We start from the raw sequence: 23551 nt of genomic DNA on the forward strand, positions 1-23551 counted from the left end.
CCGGCGCAAGGGGGCCGGCGGTGTCCCGGGTCAGCGCTTCGCCTGCGCAGCCCGGGCAGCTGGCGGCCCGGCGTCTCACAGGACCCGGTCTCTGCCGCCGTCCGCCTGCCCCCCTCAGGCGTGTGCGCGCGGACACACACACACACACACACACACACACACACAGAGTTCCCTTCCACTCGTGAAATGCACCGCCCTCGTCAGACCGCCCTTTCTCGTGCACGCCTCGCTGCGCGCTGAGTCTCCGCACGCAGAGCCAGCCTCCGCCCTTCCCGATCCCTCTCAGCCTTCGAACGGGCGCCCGGCGCCGCACGGCCCCAGCGCGGGCAGGGACGCGTGCCTCCGCGGGACGGACGCGCGTGCGCGGGCTCAGGCCGCCGGCTCGGCCTCCGCGGCCCGCCCTCCCCCCGCGCGCGCGCAGACGCGGTCTCTCGCGGCGCGCGCAGGTACGCGCCCACAGGTCTCCCGCGCTGCGCGTCGCGCCGGGCGGACGTGCGGCGGGAGCGGGGCGCGCGTCCCTCGGCGGCCGGCAGAGGGCAGCCGCGGGCAGGCGCCGGCGCGCGCGGGCTGAGTGTCGCGCCGCGGAGCCGCGCTCGGGCCGCCTCAGCCTCCTCCGCGTCGCCTCAGCCTCCGCACCCGCCGCGCCGAGCCGGGAGCGCAGCCACTGAGGGCGGCGGCGGCGGCGGCGCGAGCGAGGCGCGCAGCGAGCGAGGCGCGGGCGGGAAGCAGAAACCGCCGCCGCCGCTGCCGCCGCCGCTGCTGCTGCCGCCGCCGCCGCGACGGGCAGCCGGGCTCGGCGGCCGCCGGAGCGCGCCCCTGCCGCCCCCGCTTCGGGTCCGCGGCGGGTCCGGAGCCCGCGCCGTCGCCGGCCGCGTGCCCCCTGCGGGCATGGAAGGCGGCGGCCAGCCCGAGCCCCCGTCCGGCAGCCGAGACGGGGGCAGCGGCGCGTTCCCCGGCAGGGCGCCCGCGACGGCCGAGCAGCGCCCGGGCCCCCCGCCGGCGGGCGGCGGCGCGGGCGGGAAGGAGCACGGCAACTCCGTGTGCTGCAAGGTGGACGGCGGCGGCGGCGGCGAGGAGGCGGCGGGCGGCGAGGACGCGGCGGCGCCCCGGCGGCCGTACGGCTTCATGCAGCGCCAGTTCACCTCCATGCTGCAGCCCGGCGTCAACAAATTCTCGCTCCGCATGTTCGGGAGCCAGAAGGCGGTGGAGAAGGAGCAGGAAAGGGTTAAGACTGCGGGCTTCTGGATCATCCACCCCTACAGCGACTTCAGGTGAGGCCGCGTCCCGCCGCGCCTGCGGGCGCCCGCGGCCGGCTGAGGGGGCCCCGGGGCGGCGCCGGGCGGGCGGGCGGGCCCCGCGGGGGAGGGGCGGGGCGGGCGCCGGCGGGGCGCCGCGCTCGGCGGCCGGGGACCCCGCGGAGGCGCCCCCCGCGGCCTCGGGCACGTCGGGGCGGGGGGCGGGGGGCCGGCGCGGGCGCGGCGACGCCGGCCGGGAGGACGCTGCGCGCGGCGGGGAAACTTTCGCTCGGGAGGCGGGCGTGTGAGAAAGTGGCCGGGAAGTCGTGGCGGGGCCCCCGCGCCGCTCGCCGCGCACGGGGCGCCCCCGGCGTGGGGAGGGGCCGCGGCGGCCGGAGCCGCACGCGCGGGTCGCGGCCGGGCCAGCGCCCCCGCCGGCCCTCGGCCGCTCCCCGGCGGCGGGCGGCCTGCCTCGGGAGGGGGAGGGCGCCCGCGCCGCCCTGGCTGGAGCGGCCGGCGTTCCCGCGGGGGGCACGGTGCGTTGCCGGAGCGCCTTCCCCAGGCAGGGACGCGCTCTCCCGACCGCGGCCGGCGGGCTGTGCCGGGATCCCCCCCTCCCAGCTCGGGAGCAAGGGCGGCAGAGCTGTCCGCGGTCAGGGAAACCCCGCTTCGGCCACTCAAAACTAAGACGTTTCCGGATCGGATGTGTCGCCCAAGTGTTCATTCGGTTGTAAGCATGTTCAGAGATTGTCACATGAAGGTCGTGGAGTAGATCCTCTTACTAGTGTGAGGACGTGCTGCCGTCACGTCATGTTAGCGCCCGAACAAGGCTGGGCTTTCAACGGAAACACAGAAACAAAAACCAAAATCAAAACTCAGGGGGACATCGATCTGTCCGCCTGTCCACTTATTGCAGACATCGTCCGAAAAAGAAAAAGAAGAGAAAGTGTGTGCGCAAATGAAGAAGTTTTAATAGGCTGCTATTAAACAACACACATATAACAGAAAGCAGCATCACTTTGAGTTGCGTTTAGAAGCCGAGGGACACCGCCTTCAACGCCACGCCTTGAAGGGAGCTGTCCACAGTCCTGAATGACATTAGCTGTGGAAAACCTGGGCTCCTGCCACACAAGGCCTGGGAGCAACTGTCTTCAGCTGCTCTGAGATACATACGCACACGCGTATATCCTCAGAAGTACGTAGCCGCTATTATGTGTGCATAGGGTGAACGGATTCTAGGAAGTGTAGAGTGTTAAGGTTCTTATTTGCAAAAACACACAACAAACTCCAAAGGAGGACGTACAAAACCTAACAACATTTATAGTCTATGGAAAATTATGAGTTTTACTGAAAAAGTGTTCATGTTAAAAGGATCTCCTAAGTAATCAAACACGTTTCCTCCAGTAGGGAGACGCTTATAGAGGCAAACTTATGAATGACCTTGTTCTAAGGTATATACGATTGTGAGGTTCTTCAGAATTCTGACGGTTGAAATCAAATGTAGAATGCTGTCTTTACCTCAGTCTTCAATGGAAATATATTGCGACCCATATTGTAATTTTTTCCTGAAAAAACTTTACGTGGAAACAGCCTTCAGTCTTAATAACAAAAGCAACCATGGTCTTTCCAGAAATATATGTAATTCAATATTTACATGCAAATAAAATGCTAAACTTTGTTTAACTTCACACTCAATTAAATGGTTACTTATGACACTTTTATTTCTTGGACAGTGTGAAGAGTCTACACGTTCAAAATGGTGGCATATCTCAAATAGATGAAAAACTTGAGGCCACCTTTCAGGAATTGGCATAGTATGCCAAAATCTTTTGAATGAATGAAATTAATGAAATTAAAGATTCTCCACATTTTCCCAAATAAGTCATGTGAGACAAAATCTCTCTTTAAAACAACAACAAAAAATTGTTACTAAACAGAAGAAGAAATTGCAATCAGATGATGGTTCAGTTTTATCATTCATTTCAAGGAAATGAGAGGTGATTGAAAAATGAGCAAATACTCTGAACAATCTCTGCTGTGGAACAGTTTGGAATATTTGACTTTCTCTTATATAATTGGAAAAAGAAGATGGTAGACGTAAATTAAACAGCTACTATAATTTAGGTTTTTAACTGGAAGGAATCTGAAAAAAATAGATTTTAAAACTCACAATTGCTATATATACAGGTTTTATCAATAAAACAAAAAACTAAGGAAGAAATACAAATGCTTGCATATGTTTGTCTTATTATTTCATTGATATCTTTATATGATCTCATACCAATATAAGATTTCTCAAAATCTGTAATGTGTCAGGATAATGTAATGAAAAAGGCAAAACTAAGAAAGACAATTCTAAAGGGAAAGCAATATGGGAGTAATCACCAACATAGGAGAAACGTTATAGCCATGATCTGTTCACCTCAGACCCTTCCCTGATGATGACACTTTAAGGGCGATGCTTTGCTGTGTTTCCTACAATGCTAAACCTAAGTTCAGTAATCATTTAGTGGCTGAGAAAGTGACACTTAAGAATAGATTTCCATGGAGAATGGGGGAAATACCAGAAATTAAAGACCCCCAGGGACTTTTTTCTTTCACTCTCCTAAGCCTTTGCAGGGCCAGGGAAGTGTTGCAGGCAGCTCTTCAGTCACCCCCTCCCCCCCCCCCCCAACGCCGAGTGTAGCCTGCACCTGCTACTCCAGGGCATGTCAAGGCTTTAACACTGCGGCTAGCCATCTAGTTCCTGCTCAGGATGATGGATTTCTAAGGCAGGCTCCTTTCTCCCTCCCTCAGGCTGCAGGGCTGTGCTCCCACTGAGACTCCCAGAGAGCTAGCTCGGTGCCGCTCCCACCCGCCTGGGCCCAGGAGAGCTATTGCTGTGTCTGGGCGGGTGGTTTTCTCCTACCTCCGGTGTAAATAGGGCGGAGGCCCTGTATTTCCTTCCCTTCTCAGGGGAGGATGATGTTAGAAACCTTCAGGGGCTAAAGAGAAGTCAAATACCATCAATACTATTGGAATAACTCGGTAGGGGCTAGAAAATTTAGTTAAAAAATCATATGTTTTTGTTTATACCATGGTATAAAATCATCCAAACGAGGAAAAGTATACTTACTTAAAAAATAAAATTACACTAATTTTTGTGTAGTGAGGACATGGTCTCAGTCTTACTGAGTTTCATGTGAACAACACACACACACATTTAATTTGAATATTAAATGTGATTTTGAGATTACTAACAGTGATGATATATTTATTAGCTAAAACTTTACTTTTCATTCATTCAATTAAAAAGTGTCACTGGTCGAGCATTGTGCTTTCATAGCTAGTCCAGAGTTATGATGTAATCATTGAGATGCCTTGAATGAAAAGCTGGAGGACTTCTGTGGATGGTTGTTATTATGTGAATAATTTACCTTAGAGGAATTTATCAACAGATAATTTGTCATTTCAGGGATTCTGACTTTATTTTGTTGGATCATGTTTACATAAGCGCTTTTTTAAAAATAATGTTCCCATTCTATATATATTGCCAGCAAACATCTTTCCTCTGGTAAGGGAGGAGATTTTATATCTTGACTCATTATTTCTTCCACTGCTTTTCATCAGTTAGTGTGAATAAGTGTGAGAAGCTTATTGTGTCATAAGTACACAAGGACTCTAGGGATGGGAGTCACTTCCTGAAGATATTGCCATATCTGGCCTTCCCTCTCTGCCTCACGTTGCATCCACAGCTGTGCTGATGTCAGAGGTCACGGATGTGTTCATCAGTGAAGGGAGGCTCCATATGACAGTTAGTCAGAGAGAGACCGCTTGTATCTAGGAGCTTCTCCCAAGAAAACAATTCAACCTTCTGGGATTTAAGGACTAATTAGCCTACTCTTATGTTATCTTTGTGCTGAATACACTGTATTCTCCCAGCAATGCTCCTTTTATTTGCTTTCCATATCAACACAGCCAAAATTAACCATAAGAATTTATTTATTTTTCCTCTGTTAGGTGAACCTTTTTATATCTTATAAATTTAATTAAGTTCTTCTTAGTGGCTCTAGCAACTGTTAGGCCCAATTAAAGTGAAATTATTTGAAAGATTTGGAGCTATGATTTATTCAATTACCTTTTCTTAATATACTTATGTTATAAAACTTTAAATTTTATTAAATATTAAACTATTTAATTGAATTTAATAGATATAGTGATTATATTACTAAAATATTGCAAAATATTTTCCATTTTTTTCTGAGCAAATTTGCCTTTAAACCTACTTTTGTGGACATGGTGTAAATTGAGAGTTATGGGGCAGAAGCAGTTTTACCAGTTCATATTTAATTATGTGGGTTTGTATTTATGAACTTGTTTGTTGAATAATAATGAAAGAATTTCAGATACATTGGAATTATGTATTATGTATCACTGTTATCGGCTTATTTAACAGAATCTAATTAAACTGTATTTGCTTGATCAAAAACCAGAAACCAAAACAACACCAACACCAGAAAACAATCTAAATAGTATTTGTAATTCTGCATTATTCCACTCAATGAACCTGTGTCCCCAAGAGAGTATGAGGCACGCAAAATATATCTGTGCTTCTGACGTGAGCATTTTGCCATCCTGAGTGTAGTTCTTATGTTTAGCAGGTAATTCACTCCCTTACTTGGAGACGAAAATTGGGCTTAGGGTGAAGACTTTCAGATAGTTTCTCGCAGGAATCAGACAAATTATGGCAGACCATCAGCACTGCAGGAAGAGGACTGAACACGTTCAGGGTCTATGACAGGTTTTCATTTTATCATTTTGGGTAAAGAAGTAGCAAACTATGAATTAGGCTGACATATAGTTTAGGAGGAGAGGTAGTGGTGGTGAAGAAAAAGTCTGCATACACTAGGATAAAAAACTATTTTCACTTACATTTTCTTCTAAAAATTTTTTGTATGTGAAGGCATCTTGATATACAACTTAGCATTATTGTCTCAGAAAAAAAAATCAGGGGAAATGATGGTGCTTCCTGGTTCATCCTGGAATTTTCTCTGTTTTTGCAAAAGAAACCTCCTGACTCTATTAATTCTGTGTGTGTGTGTGTTTGCGTGTGTGCGCGCGCGTGTGTGAGCAAGCAAGAGAGAAGGAGAGAAACTGTTGAAGGGACATCTGATAAATGCTCACTTATCTGACCCATTTCACCCAAGTTTGAGCGATAAAAATCAATTTCCTGACCCTTTTTAAGTTTATTCGTTAATTGCCCCACAGTATTCTTCAAGAGTTTTACCTAATAACTGACTACTCAGTTAAAACAAAGTAGCAAAATTGTGCGTGCCTCAGATTTGCAATTTAACAATCTAATTTACATAAACCTGTTTTTATTTTCAAGATGTTAGTTACAATTCTAATGCAATAAGATTAGTTACATATACAGAGAGTTTGCAATTGTTTACAGATTTTGCATGTTCAGGTTAATCTCCAGTATTGCAGTATTATACACAGCGCTGCCTCAGACATCTTTGGGCATTATGCTTCATTATTTATGTGCATATTGATTTGACCAGTTAATACTGCTAGCTACTGAGATACTTCTTAAAATTATGAGTGATGTGGGTTCACCAGTGTTGATGCTTCTGTGTAGATATTCACAGGCAGTTTTAGGACAGAACATCAAAGTTGTCCTCCATTCTGTTCATCATAGAGTACATAGAGTGGCAAGAGTGATCTTATGTTATGTCATGTTCTCTAATATCTAACGATGTTATCGTGCTGCTTAAAACTCTTTGAGGGCTTCCCAGTATTCTTGAATACATTTGACAAACCTTACATGAGCTACAAGACCTTGCATAATTTCAACCTATCCGGGCAACCTTGTCACACACCACTCGCTTCCCCCGTTGTCAGCCACCTGGATACATTTTCAGCTTCTAGAACCAGCTGAGTTCTCTCCTGCCACCGAGATTTTGATATGATGTTTCACCCCACTGCCCGAAATTCTTTTCCCTTTTTGTCATTCTGTGTCACAGCCATTTTGTCCTTGTCACCTGGTGTTTAGTTTCTCATTGTAATCGCCTTCACCACCACCCCCTCCATTTTATTTCCTACCTGGGCCTCTTGTTTTATCAGAATTTATATTTTATGTATGTCCTTCCATTGGAATTTAAACTCCATAACCTCATCAGTTGTATTCAATTTTATATTCCTAATGCTATAAAAATGCACATAATAGACTTTTTCTTTCCTGCTAAGTTTCCTCAGATACTTTATTTTTTAAGTTTTTTTGAGATATTATTTATCTACCATCCAAGTGACTCAATTAAAGTAAATGATTGAATGTTTCTAGTATGTCCACAGAGTTGTGCAACCATGACCACAATCCATATTAGAAAGTTTTATCTAAGAAGGAACCCCGTACCCACTAGCACTCACTTCTGTCTTCTCCTTCCTTCCTCCTCACAGTTCTGTCCAACAACTAATCTACTTTATGCCTCTGTAGATTTTTTTTTTATTCTGGAAATTTCATGTCAATGGAATCATGCAGTATGTAATCTTTTATTATTGACTTATTTCGCTTAGCATAATGTTTTCAAGTTTCATCCGTGTTGCAGCATGTTTCTGTACTTTATATTGGTATACATATACCAAATTTTATCCATTCATCAGTTGATGGATATCTGGATTATTTCTTGCCTTGGGTGTTTATGAATGTTGCTGATATGAACACTGTTGTATACTTTTTGTGCAGAGGTATAATTTCGTTTCTCTTAGAAGTGAAATTGCTGGGTAAACATAACAATCTTTTAAAAAATATTATTGAATGAATAGACAAAGAATTAGTCTGCAACCAGGGTGCCACATTTATTCTTTACATTAATAAAATCCAGATAAAGAAATCTCTTTCTTTTCCTATAGCAACACTTGGCATCTCCTCCCTGTTGCCACCTGCAAGTACATATCCCCACTATTACATTTTCCTGCCCAGTATACAGAGGACTAAATGAAACTGCAGGGAGGTAAAGCAGCATGAACCTGGTGACATAGATAGTAAGAACTGGGCCAGGAGTTCAGCTCTTTGGAATCTTGATTCTGTCACTCCAACTCTTTTACCTAAAAAGAAACAAGTCTGCCACTATAAATAATTCTCCACACCTGCGGGAAAACATTATGTTAAACCTAATCATTTATTCTTCCTCCCTCTTGAAAACATCCCAAAATAATGTGAAAAAACACACAGATACATAGACAACTAGAAGCAAGAGGAGAAACTAGAAAACAAGGGATCTCAAAAACATTTTAGAAAATAGAAAGCTAATGGAGAAATTCTTCTACTTATACAGTCCTTCACCACTGAACTGCATGTGTTGAGGACATGAAGGGACCAGTTAAGAGACAGTTTCTAGGAAAGCCAGGCTGAAACCAGGAGGATTAAGTAAGTGTCTCCTTAGTGAATACTGAACTCTTAATCCTATCATGAGAGTGCTTGGAACCTGGTCAGTTCTCCCCAGGCAGGAAACTGGGGAAAAATACCTCCAATGGGAGACACTTCAAGGTCTTCCAGTAAAAATTCTTATTTATTACCTAATGAGCTTGCAAAAAGCCTCACATTTGTATGCAGAGGCTGAATGTATATTTTGGTATTACGTTGTATAATATGATCTAAAAGCAAAAGATTATGAGACTTTTGAGAGAAGTCTTCATCATAGATGAGAAAAACTAAGTCAAACAGCAAAAGAAAGTCCCAAGAGCAGAGAAGCATTTGGAATAAGGGGAAATCAACATTATTTAAAAATACTCTAAAAAATTATATCTTCAGAAAGATATTTTATCTGTACAGTAAGAACAATATGCTATGAAAAGAATACCCAGGATGTAATAGGTCAGCATGTAAAGTCTAGGAAACCTCTCAGAATTAGGGCAAAAAGAAAAAGAGAGAATAGAAAACATAAGCAAAATAAAGGATAATTTATAAGGTCAAACTCTAGGAAAGGAGTTCCAGGATGAGAACCTAGTGTGAAAATGGCCGTATGGAATTAACAGACATTTTAAACAAAATTTTCCAGATATCAGGGGGTGAAATGTCTTTTGTGAGAAACTTACAGAGTGCTCCGTACCACGAAAGGAAAATACGCCACCAAGGATCATCACACCCCTCAAAACACCTCTGAATCAGGGGGAAAAAAAATCAAAACCCAAAAGCCGCTAAAACTTTCCAAAGAGAAAGTGATAAGCTTATAATACTTCTCAAGAAGTGAGAAAATAGTGTAAGCTAAATGATAGTGTGACAAAGTCACAAAAGTCTGAGAGAAAGTGACACGTTAAAGAATTGTATACCCTGCTGTAAAGATTACGTAAAGCCAGCCAGAATTCAAGAACTCTAATATTAACCACCTGTGTATCCTTTCTTACAAGGTTATTGGGTGATGTGCTCCAGCAAAACAAGGAATCACACCAAACAGCAGGAAAACAGAAAATCGGATAGGGATCTAACACAAGAACCTTGAAAGGAAAGTACCAGGAGTACTTCTGAGTAGCTAGCTGGTCTTGAAGAAAACCAATTTACACAAGGGGCCAGAAAGCAGAGGGCTCTGGAGAAAGGCCTTCAGGGGAGAGGAAATGGATAATTAGCATTTGAAAAGTAGTGTTAATACATGGTCCACATATCCTTTGGAACAAGATATCTATGACTTTCATATGAATACCTGTTGGGTACATTGAATACAAGCAAATAAACAAAAGACCTTTATCAACTCCAAGATGATTTGAAGATGTATAAAGAAGGGAAAACAACAAAACCAAAAAACAGTGCTTGGATCAGCAGTGAGTAACACCTGGCCATTATAAAGTAAACAAGGTTGACAGACTTAAGCAAAGGCTGTGGTCCAGTTATTCTGGGAAGAAAGAGAAAGGTAGATGAGGGTTGGGTGTTCTAAGAAAGCTAAATCCTCATCTGCCATAATTGGAAATTAGCAGGATTTAAAGATGACATATCAATTTCTCTTTGAAATATGAATTTAATGTCAAAAGAAACAATTAGGGTGTTGAATTGAGGAAGTGGGTGTGCAGAGTGAAAGGAAGGGAGCTTATAATCTTCTTATAATCCTTTAATACTAGTTTACTTGTTAAGAAAATATTATGGGTATGTTTTGAGGTGACATTTTGTTAGGAACACAGATTCTGGAGCCAGCCTGTTTGGGTTAGTATCTCACTCTACCACCTTAGTATCTGGGCCTCAGTTTCCTTAATTATATAAAATGAGGAAAAGAGTATATGTATCTCATTGGGTTGTTGGAAAGGTACATATTTTGTATTTGTATTATGAATATATAGTGTCTAGATATGTCCTGCTTAGAGATAGTATGCTTTGCTTCTTAATGCTATGTAAGTGTTAGTTATAATTATGAAAGTAAAATTAGAACAGAATTAAGGAGTGTGAACTATTTGAGAAAGGAAAATACTCTCTAAGTACATGCTTGACAGTCTTCCGAATTCCTTCAGCAGATGTGTCTTTGAAGGCAGGGCCATGTAAATAATATTCTGTTTTGTTTTCTTTTCATCTTCAGGGAAGTCTGGTCTGCAGAAGCCCTGATGTGCAATGGCAGTTTTTGTGTGTTCTCTGTGAAATAAATTCACTCATGAAGAAATTAGCATTGGGAAACTTCCAATACATCTACTATCTGCAAAAATTTCCAGATATAACAGTATTATCTTCTAAGTTGGTGTAGAATGCTACAGTGTTGAACATTTAGAAATAGCTTTTAGGGAAAATTCTAATGGCATTGAGTTGCCATTAATCCTTTCCATTAATCTTTATTTTCATCAGAAAATGGCATAAGCCTTTTGGGATCTTATTTCAAATCAGTTGAATGTTATATATGAGTCAAGTAAGATGATTCATAACTTGCTAAATTCTTTCATTTTTCTTTCTATGGTCACCTTTTTTTCCATTGGAGTATAATTGACTTACAATATTATATTAGTTTCAGGTGTACCACGAAGTGAGTCAGTATTTTTATGCATTATGAAATGGTCACCATGGTTAGTCTAGTTACCATCTATCACCAAAGTTATTACAGTATTACTGGCATATTCCCCATGCTGTATATTACATCCTCATGCCTTATTTATTTTACAACTGCAAGTTGGTACCTCTTAATCCCCATCACCTATTTATTATTTATTGTCAAATTGAACAGTCTATGAAAAATGGTTATTTAGAAATATAATTTAAGAAAAATATTTTTTACACCATTTTAGAGCAGATGTCACTTATTGCCCTTGAAGAATACATTAGCTTTGTTACTTTATTTTTATTAGGGTATACTTCCTTTACAGTGTTGTGTTAGTTTCTGCTGTACAGCATACTGAATCAGCTATATGTATACTTCTGTTCCCTCTTTTTTGGACTTCCCATTTAGGTCACCACAGAGCATTGAGTAGAGTTCCTGTGCTATATGGCAGGTTCTCATTACTTATCTATTTTGTACATATTAGCTTGTATATATCAATCCCAATCTCCCAATTCATATCACCCCCCTTTTACCCCCTTGGTGTCCATGTGTTTGTTCCCTGCGTCTGTGTCTATGTTTCTGCCTTGCAAATCGGTTGATCTGTACCATTTTTATAGATTACACGTATGTGTTAATATATATTTGTTTTTCTCTTTCTGACTCACTTCACTCTGTATGACAGTCTCTGGGTCCATCCACATCTCTACGAATGACCCAGTTTCATTCCTTTTCATGGCTGAGTAATATTCCATTGTACTTAAGTACCACATCTTTATCCATTCCTCTGTTGATGGACATTTAGGTTCCTTCCATGACCTGGCTATGGTAAATAGTGCTGCAGTGAACGTTGAGGTGTATGTGTCTTTTTGAATTATGGTTTTCTCTGGGTATATGCTCAGTGGGATTGGTGGGTCATATGGTAATTTTATTTTTAGTTTTTTAAGGAACCTCCATTCTGTCCTCCATAGTGGCTGTATCAACTTACATTCCCACCAACAGTGCAAGAGGATTCCCTTTTCTCCACACCCTCTCCAGCATTTACTATTTGTAGATTTTTTGATGATGGCCAATCTGACTGGTGTGAGGTGATACCTCATTGTAGTTTTGATTTGCATTTTTCTAATTAGTGATGTTGAGCAGCTCTTCATGTGCCTCTTTCCATCTATATGTCTTCTTTGGAGAAATGTCTGTTTAGGTCTTCCACCCATTTTTTGGTTGGTTTTTTTTTTTTTTTTTTTTTTTGATATTGAGCTGCATGAGCTGTTTGTATATTTTGGAGATTAATCCCTTGTCTGTTGCTTCATTTGCAAATATTTTCTCCCATTTTGGGGTTGTCTTTTCATCTTGGTTATGGTTTCCTTGCTGTGCAAAAGCTTTTAACTTTCATTAGGTCCCATTTGTTTATTTTTGTTTTTATTTGCATTACTCTAGGAGGTGAGTCAAAAAAGATCTTGTGTTTTATGTCAAAGAGTGTTCTCATGTTTTCCTCTAAGAGTTTTATAGTGTCTGGCCTTACATTTAGGTCTTTAAACCATTTTGAGTTTATTTTTGTGTATGGTGTTAGGGCATGTTCTAATTTCATTCTTTTACATGTAGCTGTCCAGTTTTCCCAGCACCACTTATTGAAGAGACCATCTTTTCTCCATTGTGTATTCTTGCCTCCTTTGTCATAAATTAGGTGACCATGGGTGTGTGGGCTTATCTCTGGGCTTTCTGTGCTATTCCATTGATCTATATTTCTATTTTTGTGCCAATACCATACTGTCTTGATTACTGTAACTTTGTAGTATAGTCTGAAGACAGGGAGCCTGATTCCTCTAGCTCTGTTTTTCCTTCTCAAGATTGCTTTGGCTTTTTGGGGTCTTTTGTGTCTCCATGCAAATTTTAAGATTTTTTTGTTCTAGTTCTGTGAAAAATGCCATTGGTAATTTGACAGGGATTGCCTTGAACCTGTAGATAGCTTTGGGTGGTATAGTCATGTTCACAGTGTTGTTTCTTCCAATCCAAGAACATGGTATATCTCTCCATGTGTTTGTGTCATCTGTGATTTCTTTCATCAATGTCTTATAGTTTTCTGAGTACAGCTCTTTTACCTCCTTAGGTAGGTTTATTCCTAGGTATTTTATTGTTGTTGTTGCAATAGTGAATGGGATTGTTTCCTTAATTTCTCTTTCTGATCTTTTGTTGTTTGTGTATAGGAGTGCAAGAGATTTCTGTGCATTAATTTTGTATCCTGCAGCTTTATCAATTCATTCATTAGCTTTGGTAGTTTTCTGGTGGCATCTTTAGGATTTTCTATATATAGTATCATGTCATCTGCAAACAGTGATAATTTTACTTTTTCCAACTTGTATTCCTTTTATTTCTTTTTCTTCTCTGATTGCCGTGGCTGGGACTTCCGAAACTGTTGAATAACAGTGGTAAGAGTGGACATCCTTGTCTTGTTCCTGATCTTAGAGGATATGCTTTCATTTTTTCACCATTGAGAATGATATTTGCTGTGGGTTTGTCGTATATGGCCTTTATTATGTTGAGGTACGTTCCCTCTGTGCCCACTTTCTGAAGAGTTTTTATTGTAATTGTCAGATTTTGTCAAAAGCTTTTTCTGAATCTATTGAGATGATCATATGGTTTTTATTCTTCAGTTTTTTACTATGATTAACAAATATAGATTGATTTGCATGTATTGAAGAATCCTTGCATCCCTGAGATAAATTTCACTTGATCATGGTATATGATCCTTTTAAAGTGTTGTTGGATTCTCTTTACTAGTATTTTGTTGAGGAACTTGGGTCTGTATTCATCAGCGATATTGGTCTGTACTTTTCTTTTTCTGTGATATCTTTGCCTGGTTTTGGTATTAGAGTGATTGTGGCCATGTAGATTGAGCTTGGGAGTGTTCCTTCTCCTGCAAATTTTTGAAAGAATTTGAGAAGGATGGGTGTTAGTTCTCTAAATGTTTGATAGAATTCACCTGTGAAGCCACCTGGTCCTGGACTTTTGTTCGTTGGAAGATTTTTAATCACAATTTCAATTTCATTACATGCAATTGGTCTGTTTGTATTTTCTGTTTCTTCCTGGTTCAGTCTTGGAAGATTATACTGTTCTAAGAATTTTTCCATTTCTTCAAGGTTGTCCATTTTATTGGCATATAGTTGCTTGTAGTAGTCTCTTATGATCCTTTGTATTTCTGCCATGTCAGTTGTAACTTCTCTTATTTCATTTCTAATTTTATTGATTTGAGTCCTCTCCCTGTTCTTCTTGAGTATTTTGGCTAAAGGTTTATCAGTTTTGTTTAACTTCTCAAAGAACCAGCTCTTAGTTTTATTGATCTTTGCTATTTTCTTTGTTCCTGTTTCATTTATTTCTGCTCTGACCTTTATGATTTCTTTCCTTCTGCTAACTTTGGGTTGTTTTTGTTGTTGTTGTTGTTGTTCTTCTTCTTCTTTCTCTAGTTCATTTGGGGGTAAGTTTTGATTGTTTATTTAAGATTTTTCTTGTTTCTTGAGGTAGGATTGTATTGCTATAAAGTTCCCTCCTAGAACTGTTTTTGCTGCATCCTGTAGGTTTTGGATCCTCGTGTTTTTGTTGTCATTTGGCTCTAGGTATTTTTTGATTTCCTCTTTATTTCTTCAGTGATTTCTTGGTCATTTAGTAGTATATTATTTAGCCTCCATGTGTTTGTGTTTTTTACAGTTTTTTTTCCCTGTAATTGATTTCTTTTTTTAAAAATAAGTTTATTTATTTATTTATTGGATTTATTTTTTTATTGGCTGTGTTGGGTCTTTGTTGCTGCACATGGGCTTTCTCTAGTTGCTGCGAGCGGGGGCTGCTCTTCATTGTGGTGCGTGGGCTCCTCATTGCGGTGGCTTCTCTTGTTGTAGAGCATGGGCTCTAGGTGCATGGGCTTCAGTAGTTGTGGCACATGGACTCAATAATTGTGGCTCACGGGCTCTAGAGCACAGGCTCAATAGTTGTGGCGCATGGGTTTAGTTGCTCTGCAGCATGTGGTATCTTCTGGGGGCAGGGCTCGAACCTTTGTCCCCTGCACTGGCAGGCAGATTCTTAACCACTGTGCCACCTAGGAAGTCCCTTCCCTGTAATTGATTTCTAATCTCATAGTGTTGTGGTCAGAAAAGATGCTTGATACAATTTCAGTTTTTCTTAAATTTTCCAAGGCTTGATTTGTGACCCAAGATGTAATCTATCCTGGAGAATGTTCCATGTGCACTTGAGAAGGAAGTGTGTTCTGCTGCTTTCAGATGGAATAGTCTATAAATATCAGTTAAATTTATCTTGTCTGTTATGTCATTTAAAGCTTGTGTTTCCTTATTAATTTTCTATCTGGATGATCTATCCATTGGTGTAAGTGAGGTGTTAAAGTTGTCTACTATTATTATTATTATTTTTTTTTACATTCATTAATCTTTTATTGGTCACTTATATGCCAGGTACCAGCATCAGCAAACAAAACAAAACAAAACAAAAAACAAAAACCCCCAAACCGGGTATTTCCACCTTAAAGAGTTCCTTGTCTCTTCATTTGCCTCTTCTTGTAGTGTTTCTCTCCCAACTCTGTAGATCCACAGCCACAGATGAAGACAACTTTAATGGTAACAGATCTTATTCTAAAGCACAGCTCCAGGAACAAGCTGATATTTTCACATACTTAAGTATCAGGTACTACCAGTAAAATCTGGGGGCAACCAGGCCCTGAGGCTGCCATGTTCCATCACTGTCATGACCCCAGTCTTCACTCACCAGAAAGGTCATCCTGGAATCTTCATTGTCACACAGCTAAAATGAGAACACAATTGTCCTGAATGATCTCAATTATTCCCTTCATTTGGTCTTCAGAACCAAGGCTTTTGACTGGCCTTTGCTCCTAAGTAATGATGCCATAAGCTTTTCAGGGCAACGACCCAAAGCACAGCCAAGATCTGTACCACCTGCCACTGGATTTTCCCAGTACGGATAGCTGATCCACCTCCCCCTGCCCCTCCCTGCTGGTTCTTGGCCTCTGCAAGCTACTTCTTAAAAGCCTTACTCTGGTAACTCTGTATGCAAGACCCCAACAGTGGAACATTTCTGCTGGCCTCTGGAAACGTGTCAATTCTAATAAAGGTCGCTGGCTGTACCTGAGAAATGGCAGGTACAATGGGTTGCCTACTATTATTGTGTTACTGTTGATTTCTCCTTTCATGACTGTTAATATTGGCCTTATGTATTGAGGTGCTCCTATGTTTGGTGTATATATATGTAAATCTTCTTGGATTGATCCCTTGATTATCATGCAGTGTCCTTCCTTGTCTCTTGTAACAGTATTTTAAAGTCTATTTTATCTGATATGAGTATTGCTGCTGCAGCTTTTTTTTGATTTTCATTTGCATGGAATATCTTTTCCATCCCCTCACTTTCAGTCTGTATGTATCCCTAGGTCTGAGGTGCGTCTCTTATAGACAGCATATGTATGGGTCTTGTTTTAGTATCCATTCAGCCAGTCTGTGTCTTTTGGTTGGAGCATTTAATCCATGCACGTTTAAGGTAATTATCGATATGTATGTTCCTATTACCATTTTCTTAATTGTTTTGGGTTGATTTTTGTAGGTCTTTTTCTTCTCTTCTGTTTCCCGCTTAGAGAAGTTCCTTTAGCATTTATTGTAGAGCTGGTTTGGTGGTACTGAATTCTCTTAGCTTTGCTTGTCTTTAAAGCTTTTGATTTCTCTGTTGAATCTGAATGAGATCTTTGCTGGGTAGGGTAATCTTGGTTGTAGGTTTTTCCCTTTCATCACTTTAAATATATCCTGCCTCTCCCTTCTGGCCTGCAGAGTTTTTGCTGAAAGGTCGGCTGTTAACCTTATGGGGATTCTCTTGTATGTTATTTGTTGCTTTTCTTTTGCTGCTTTTAATATTTTTTCTTTATATTTAATTTTCAACAGTTTGCTTAATATATGCCTTGGTGTGTTTCTCCTTGGGTTTATTCTGTATGGGACACTGTACTTCCTGGATGTGATTGATGATTTCCTTTCCCGTGTTAGGGAAGTTTTTGGCTATACTCTCTTCAAATATTTTCTCAGACACTCTTTTCCTTCTTCTGGCGCCTGTATAACTCAAATGTTGGTGTGCTTAATGTTGTCCCAGAGGTCTCTAAGACTGTCCTCAATTCTTTTCATTCTTTTTCCTTTATGCTGCTCCTTGGCAGTTATTTCCACCTTTCGGTCTTCCAGCTCACGTGTCCATTTTTCTGCCTCAGTTATTCTGCTACTGATTCTTTCCAGAGTATTTTTAATCTCAGTTACTGTGTTCTTCCTCACTGTTTGTTTTGTTCTTTAGTTCCTCTAGGTCCCTGTTAGACATTTCTTGTATTTTCTCTTTTCTATTTCCAGGATTTTGCATCATCTTTACTATCATTATTCTGAATTCCTTTTCAGGTAGATTGCCTATTTCCTATTTATTTATTTGGTCTTGTGGGTTTTTATCTTGCTCCTTCATCAGCAGCATATTTCTCTGTCTTCTCATTTTAACTTAACTGTGTTTGGGGTCTTCTTTCTGCAGGCTTCAGGGTCACAGTTCTTCTAGCTTCTTGTGTCTGCCCCCAGTGGGTGAGGTTGTTCCAGTGCCCTGTGTAGGTGGGACTGGTGCCTGCTTTCTGTTGGGTGGAGCTGGATCTTGTCCCTCCGATGGGCAGGACAGCTTCAGATGGTGTGTTTTGGGGTGCCTGTGAGTATGACTTAAGGCAGCCTGTCTGCTAATGGGTGGGGTTGTATTCCTCTCTTGCTAGTTGTTTGGCGTGAGGCATCCAGCACTGGAGCTTGCTGGCCATTGGGTGGAGCCGGATCTTGGTGTTGAGATGGAGAGGTCTTGCGAATTAACATACCCTGGGCCCGGGAGTTCTCTTGTGGTCCAGCATCCTGAACTTGGCTCTCCTACCTCAGAGGCTCAGGCCTGACCCCTAGCTGCAGAACCAAGACCCTGCTAGCCACTCAGCATGGAAGAAAAAAGAAAAAAAAAGAAAAGAAACGAAAAAATAGAACCCCAAGACAAATGGTAAAAGAAAACCAAATAGGCAAAAACACACAAAAGACATACACACGCACAAAAAATAAAAACCAGAAAAAAAAGAAGAGAGCAACCAATTAAACGAACTCCCAAACAAAAACAAACAATAAAAACTAAATTAACAAAAACAAAAAAACAAAACGCAAATCAAAAGCAGAAAGCAAACTGGGAAAGGGTGAAGAAAGCATAGAACAAACTGAAAAATGATCAAAGAAGACAAAAGCAAAACAAAGAAGAAAACTAAAGAAAAAAAAAAACAAAAAATGAAAACAGAAAAATAGAAAATATAGTTAAAAAAGAAGAAAACAAAGGAAAATAAAGAAAAACAAAAACAAGGAAAACACAATACAATGAAAAAGTAAAAATAGAAAAAAAAATATTAAAAATAAAAAAAAATAAAAATAACAATAAAAAAGAATAATAAAAAAGGAACAATTGTAGAAGAGAAAACAAAAAATAATAGTAATAATAGTAATCTTTTCCTGGGGCCTCAACTGTGAGTGTGCTTGCCTGCACTGTAAGCTGCAGCGCGTCTGTGCCTCTCCAGGAAGTCCTCCAGTACCTCTAGGTAGGTCTCTGGGCCTGCTTTGGGCACTGTGGGGCAGCTCAGACTCTGACCTGGACCAACTCCCACGTGTACTTGCTGCCAAAGCCCACGGTTGTTAAGGCAAGACCAACCTCAACTGTGGGAACACTCTTTCCACAGGTGTTTACCAAGCCGATGGCAGAGATTTAATCTTCTGCTCCTGGCGCCCCTGGGGCTCATCGTTGGTGTTGGGCCCACGTCGGTGTGCAGGCCACCCTCAAGTGCCTGCTCCCCCTGCCCAGGGGAGAGGTGGTGAAAGCAGCGGCAGATTAGGGCACCTCCTCAGGCCAGGGAGAGGGCCGGAGATGGCAGCCACGACTGGGACGCGTGGGGCGTGCCTGCGGCCGCAGAGGCAGGCAAGAGGTTGCGGCAGCCTGGGCTGCACTGCGCACTCTTCTGGGGACGCTGGCCCCGGAGTGTGGGGCCCTCAGCAGGGGGCAGCACAGGCGCCCGGGAGGGCAGTGATCTGTGATCCTCACAAGCGCCTTGGCAGTGGTGGCAGAGGAGGCAGTCTGTGTCCCCCTCGGGGCCGGAGGTGGCAGCCCAGGCTCAGGCCCAGCCCTGGAGTTTGTGTAGGTGGTGCCCTGCCACCTGTGAGTGCGCGGAGCAGGAAGCTTCTGTGGTGGGCCCCCCTCTGTCCTCGTGCAACCCCCACCCCCAGCAGCGGGCCCAGGCTTCTTCCCAGACTCCCTCAGCGGTGGTGCACGAGCCCCCCAGGCTGTCTTCATGCAGCCAACCCCAGGCCTCTCCCTGGGCTCTGACCTCGGAAACCCGGGACGTAGCACCTGGCCCTCCCCACCCTGACGTGTGAGCAGACACGTGTCTCGGGCTCTGGAGTGCTGGTTGCACCGACCCTCTGTGCGGGACTCTCCGGCTCTGCCCTCTGCACACCTGTTGCTGCACTCTCCGCCAAGGCTCTGAAGCCCTCGTCCCAGCCAGTGAGGGGCTTCCTTGTGTGCGGAAACTTTTCCTCTGAGCAACTTCCTCCCAGAGGTGCAGGTCCCGTCTCGATTCCTTTGTCTCTTTTTTCTTTTTTTTTTGCCCTACCCAGTTACATGGAGATTTTCTTGCCTTTTTGCAGACGTCTGAGGTCTTCTGCCGGCGTTCAGTAGCTGTTCTGTGGGAGTTGTTCCACACGTAGATGTATTTCTGATATATCTGTGGGTAGAAGGTGAGCGCCACCTCTTCCTCCTCTGCCATCTTGAAGGTTCTCCCAGCGTGGTTATTTTTAGAGAGAGTATACTTTATTAAAATCTCTACAGTCTTGGTTGTTTGAGAGACATGAGCAGAGGCTGAGAAAATGCATATTGAAGGTTATATGAGTAATATGTATAGGTAGAACAAGTATTCCTTGTTTTTTCTATAGAAGAGTCATGTGTTGTTTAAATAATTATTTTTTAACAAGGCCCCTTGTTCTGAGCAATATACTTGGTGTTTGTCTTGGAAAATCATGTAAGTGAATTAGGATGAAGATTAGAAACAGCTATATTGTCCAGGATTCAAATGTATCTTTTTAAATATATAAAATAAGAGAAGTATGTGCTAAAATTACCTAGTTATAGTTGTACATGTATTGAATAATATAAATAACCCGAGAATCCTATTAACTTAATTATTGATTATACTAATTGTTCATTGGCTATGCATTTATGTTAGCGACATTTTGGCTTCCAGGGTCAGAGGATACTTTAAGAATCAAATGAAATCTGTGGATTCTCTGCCTGGAAAAGTAAATATATTCACAAAGTTTTTGTTTGTGATTTTAAGACGTTTGTAGTTCCCTTCAAGCACATTTATTTTTGGACCCCAAGGTAAGGCTTCTTGAACTGTCTAATATTTTTACACAGATATATGATGCTAAAAGCAATGCATGGAAGACACAGGGAGACAGTTTTGCTTGGACATTTAAGAATTAGAGCTGTAGTTAGAAAAATTTGCCTTGAGAGGGAGAGACTTCTGTCAGCTAAGTTAGTTCAGTTTTGAGGCTGGATACCTCATCCACAGGGATTGAATAGAGATGATCATTCTGTTTTGGGGTCAGTCAGTGTAATCAGGCACAGAATTATAGCTGGAAATGTATTTGGGATGAGAAGAGGCTAAATTATTTTTTTGCAGATGATGTTTACTTGCCTTAAAGAGCTAACTGAACCAACTGATGATAGAATTAACTGCAAAGTTCATTAAGAGAGCTTGTTATAAGATAAATATATTAAAATATATCAGTAACTTTCCTATATGTTAACAACTCTGATTGAGGATATTTAATAGAAAAAATATCATGGACTACAAAAACCAAAAATATAAACTGTAAATAAAAAGATGAGTTATATAGTAAATAGTATTAATCAACTAAAATGAGTAAAATCTATTGTTATCAGTTTACAACAAAATTAAACCCAAATACGTTTGAATTTTTAAAAGGTAAAAGTAACTTAAGTCAGAGTTCCTAGAAAAATTTTATTGAATTATTTAATAATATTGCTATGGGGGAAAGCTTTCCAACACATGATTCCAAAGACTGTGTAAATTGTTGCAACTTTTCTAAATGTTAGTTTGACCCTATATAAAAATATCTTGAAAATGTATAGGCCGGTACATTATTTTACAGAAAAAAAATGTGTAAATACACGGATATAAGGATGATTCCAATAAATATTCTTCATAGTAATAGAAAATTATAAACAAATATAACCTGAGTAAAATTTCAGCTCTATCCTAAACCTCTGGTTATCAGTTATTCTCCATATCTCTGCCCTGCCTTTTCTTCATAGAACATCTCACAGTTTATTATACTATATGTTTTGTTTACCTTGTTTGATTATCTACTGTCATCTATAGTTTAAACCTAATTTAGGGTGAGGGTTTTTATTGTTTTAACCATTTTATTCCCATGGCTAGACGCATGCATAGCACAAAGTAGGCACTTCATAAATAAGGATGAATGAAGAAATTTTAGGATCATTATGCTTAATCTTGGTTTTGGTACACAATTTTTGACAACCAGATGGTCTTTACCCCTATATTTCCTACAACAAAACTGTTTCAATTTAGTGTGGCTAGCTTAATCTGATATACAGAAACACGTGTTTACAAATAAGATTTTATGCCATTTAAAATAATACACATACACACTTGTTTTATTTCTGTTTACTGGAATGCTTGTTTTTATGCAGTTTAAAAAAAAATTTGGGAATACATTCTGTGGATCTTTTGGGGTGGCTCTTGTTTCACAGCCCTATAAAAACTATTTAAATGTCATTGCCTTTGTAATCAGTAGTATCTTCATCAAAATAGAGTTGAAAATATATCTCTCTGGGCAGTGACATTAAGAAAGAATAACACATTTACTTTCTTGTATCTTTTTTTCTTTTTTTCTTTTTTCTTTTGCCAAATTGCACTTCTTGGTATAATAGCAATGCACATTTCATTTCAAGCCCTATTGTATAGAGATGGAAAACTAGCACTGTCTCTATAGGTATAATTAATAAAAGAGTGAGTCAGTGTTTTGAAACAGGTTTAATTTTGATTTTTAACTCTGCGGTAAGTAGGTTCTTGTATTATGTTCACCAAACAAAGAACAAAAATTTTCAATTAAATTGGTCCTTGTGTAGTTAATGGAAAGGATATCATAGATCTTGCTACAAGAAAATTGAAGTTAACATAATTTTCCAAAGGAAAGGGAACTTGAATCTGAGAAGATAGTGGTAGTTTGGTTTTTGCACATGAAAAAACAGAGCAAATAGAGAACAAAATGAAGAACACCTTGGACAATTTTTACAGCAAAACTGTCCCCATGAACCTGAAAGATAAGTAGTTGGGACTGACCTGTGATTTTTGTGAACCTCCATGTAGGTGAAAGGAAGGAAGGAATGGAAAGCAAGACCATCTGATAGACCTGAGGACAGGTGGGCCTCCCACATAACCCACAGGTGTTTGCTGGAAGAGCAGCTGAAACTGAAAAGGGATTCACAAAATCCAGTAGCAGGAGTTCTGTAGTCATTTGAAGAGGAGAAATGCTGTTCCCAGGTTTGGAGCAGAAAATATATGTTAAAGGCCTGGAACAAATTAACATTACAGATAGTAGGGAAGCTGTCAAAGAGAACCTGGGTAATATAAAAAAATATCAGCGTCAACTTGAAGAAGGCAAGATGGGCTTCAGAAAGCATAAGAATTTCAATGAATTCAAATCTATTAGAAGTTTAAGTTCATAATAATATAAGAAATCATTACCAGCTGAAATGCATAGGGACCCAGTTTATTCCCTCAAAACCTGGGTGAATAAAAGAAAAGAATCTAACAGTTACTCTGCTTTTCCTATGTTATCTGAACCAATGTGTAACCAAATAGTAGGGGAGGTAAAGAGTGTCCTTATAAAATGATTAACGGTAATATATGAAAAGGTAATGATACAATTAGAAAACCATGATTTTACCACCCCCGTTTAATGTATTCATATAGATGTTGGACATCAGTAGGCATTCAAATACAGAAGGTGGAGGAATGTGCTAGACTTGCACCTGGTTTGTGTAATCAGCAAAATCCTGTTGGAGAACTGACAGGCCTGCCACCCAGGTTCTTCAACAGATAAATAGTAAGGAAGAGACTGAGATGGAGTGGAATTTGTAAGTTGAGACGTTCTGAAAATGAAGGTTTGGACAGAGCAAACTGTACAGTCTAGGGATGCA

The 23551-nt window shown here is 41.3% G+C and overlaps 1 protein-coding gene across 1 annotated transcript in view; it reads left to right on the forward strand.

Annotated features, from left to right (window-relative positions):
- Window positions 1-888: 888 nt before the first annotated feature.
- Window positions 889-23551, forward strand: part of HCN1 (hyperpolarization activated cyclic nucleotide gated potassium channel 1) — a 406279-nt gene continuing 383616 nt past the window's right edge. The window contains exon 1 of the mRNA XM_057743764.1: window positions 889-1271. Coding sequence (XP_057599747.1) covers window positions 889-1271 — 383 coding nt within the window. The remainder of the gene's footprint in view (window positions 1272-23551) is intronic.

This window comes from Hippopotamus amphibius, chromosome 1, assembly GCF_030028045.1.
Source record: "Hippopotamus amphibius kiboko isolate mHipAmp2 chromosome 1, mHipAmp2.hap2, whole genome shotgun sequence".
NCBI classification, from domain to species: domain Eukaryota; kingdom Metazoa; phylum Chordata; class Mammalia; order Artiodactyla; family Hippopotamidae; genus Hippopotamus; species Hippopotamus amphibius.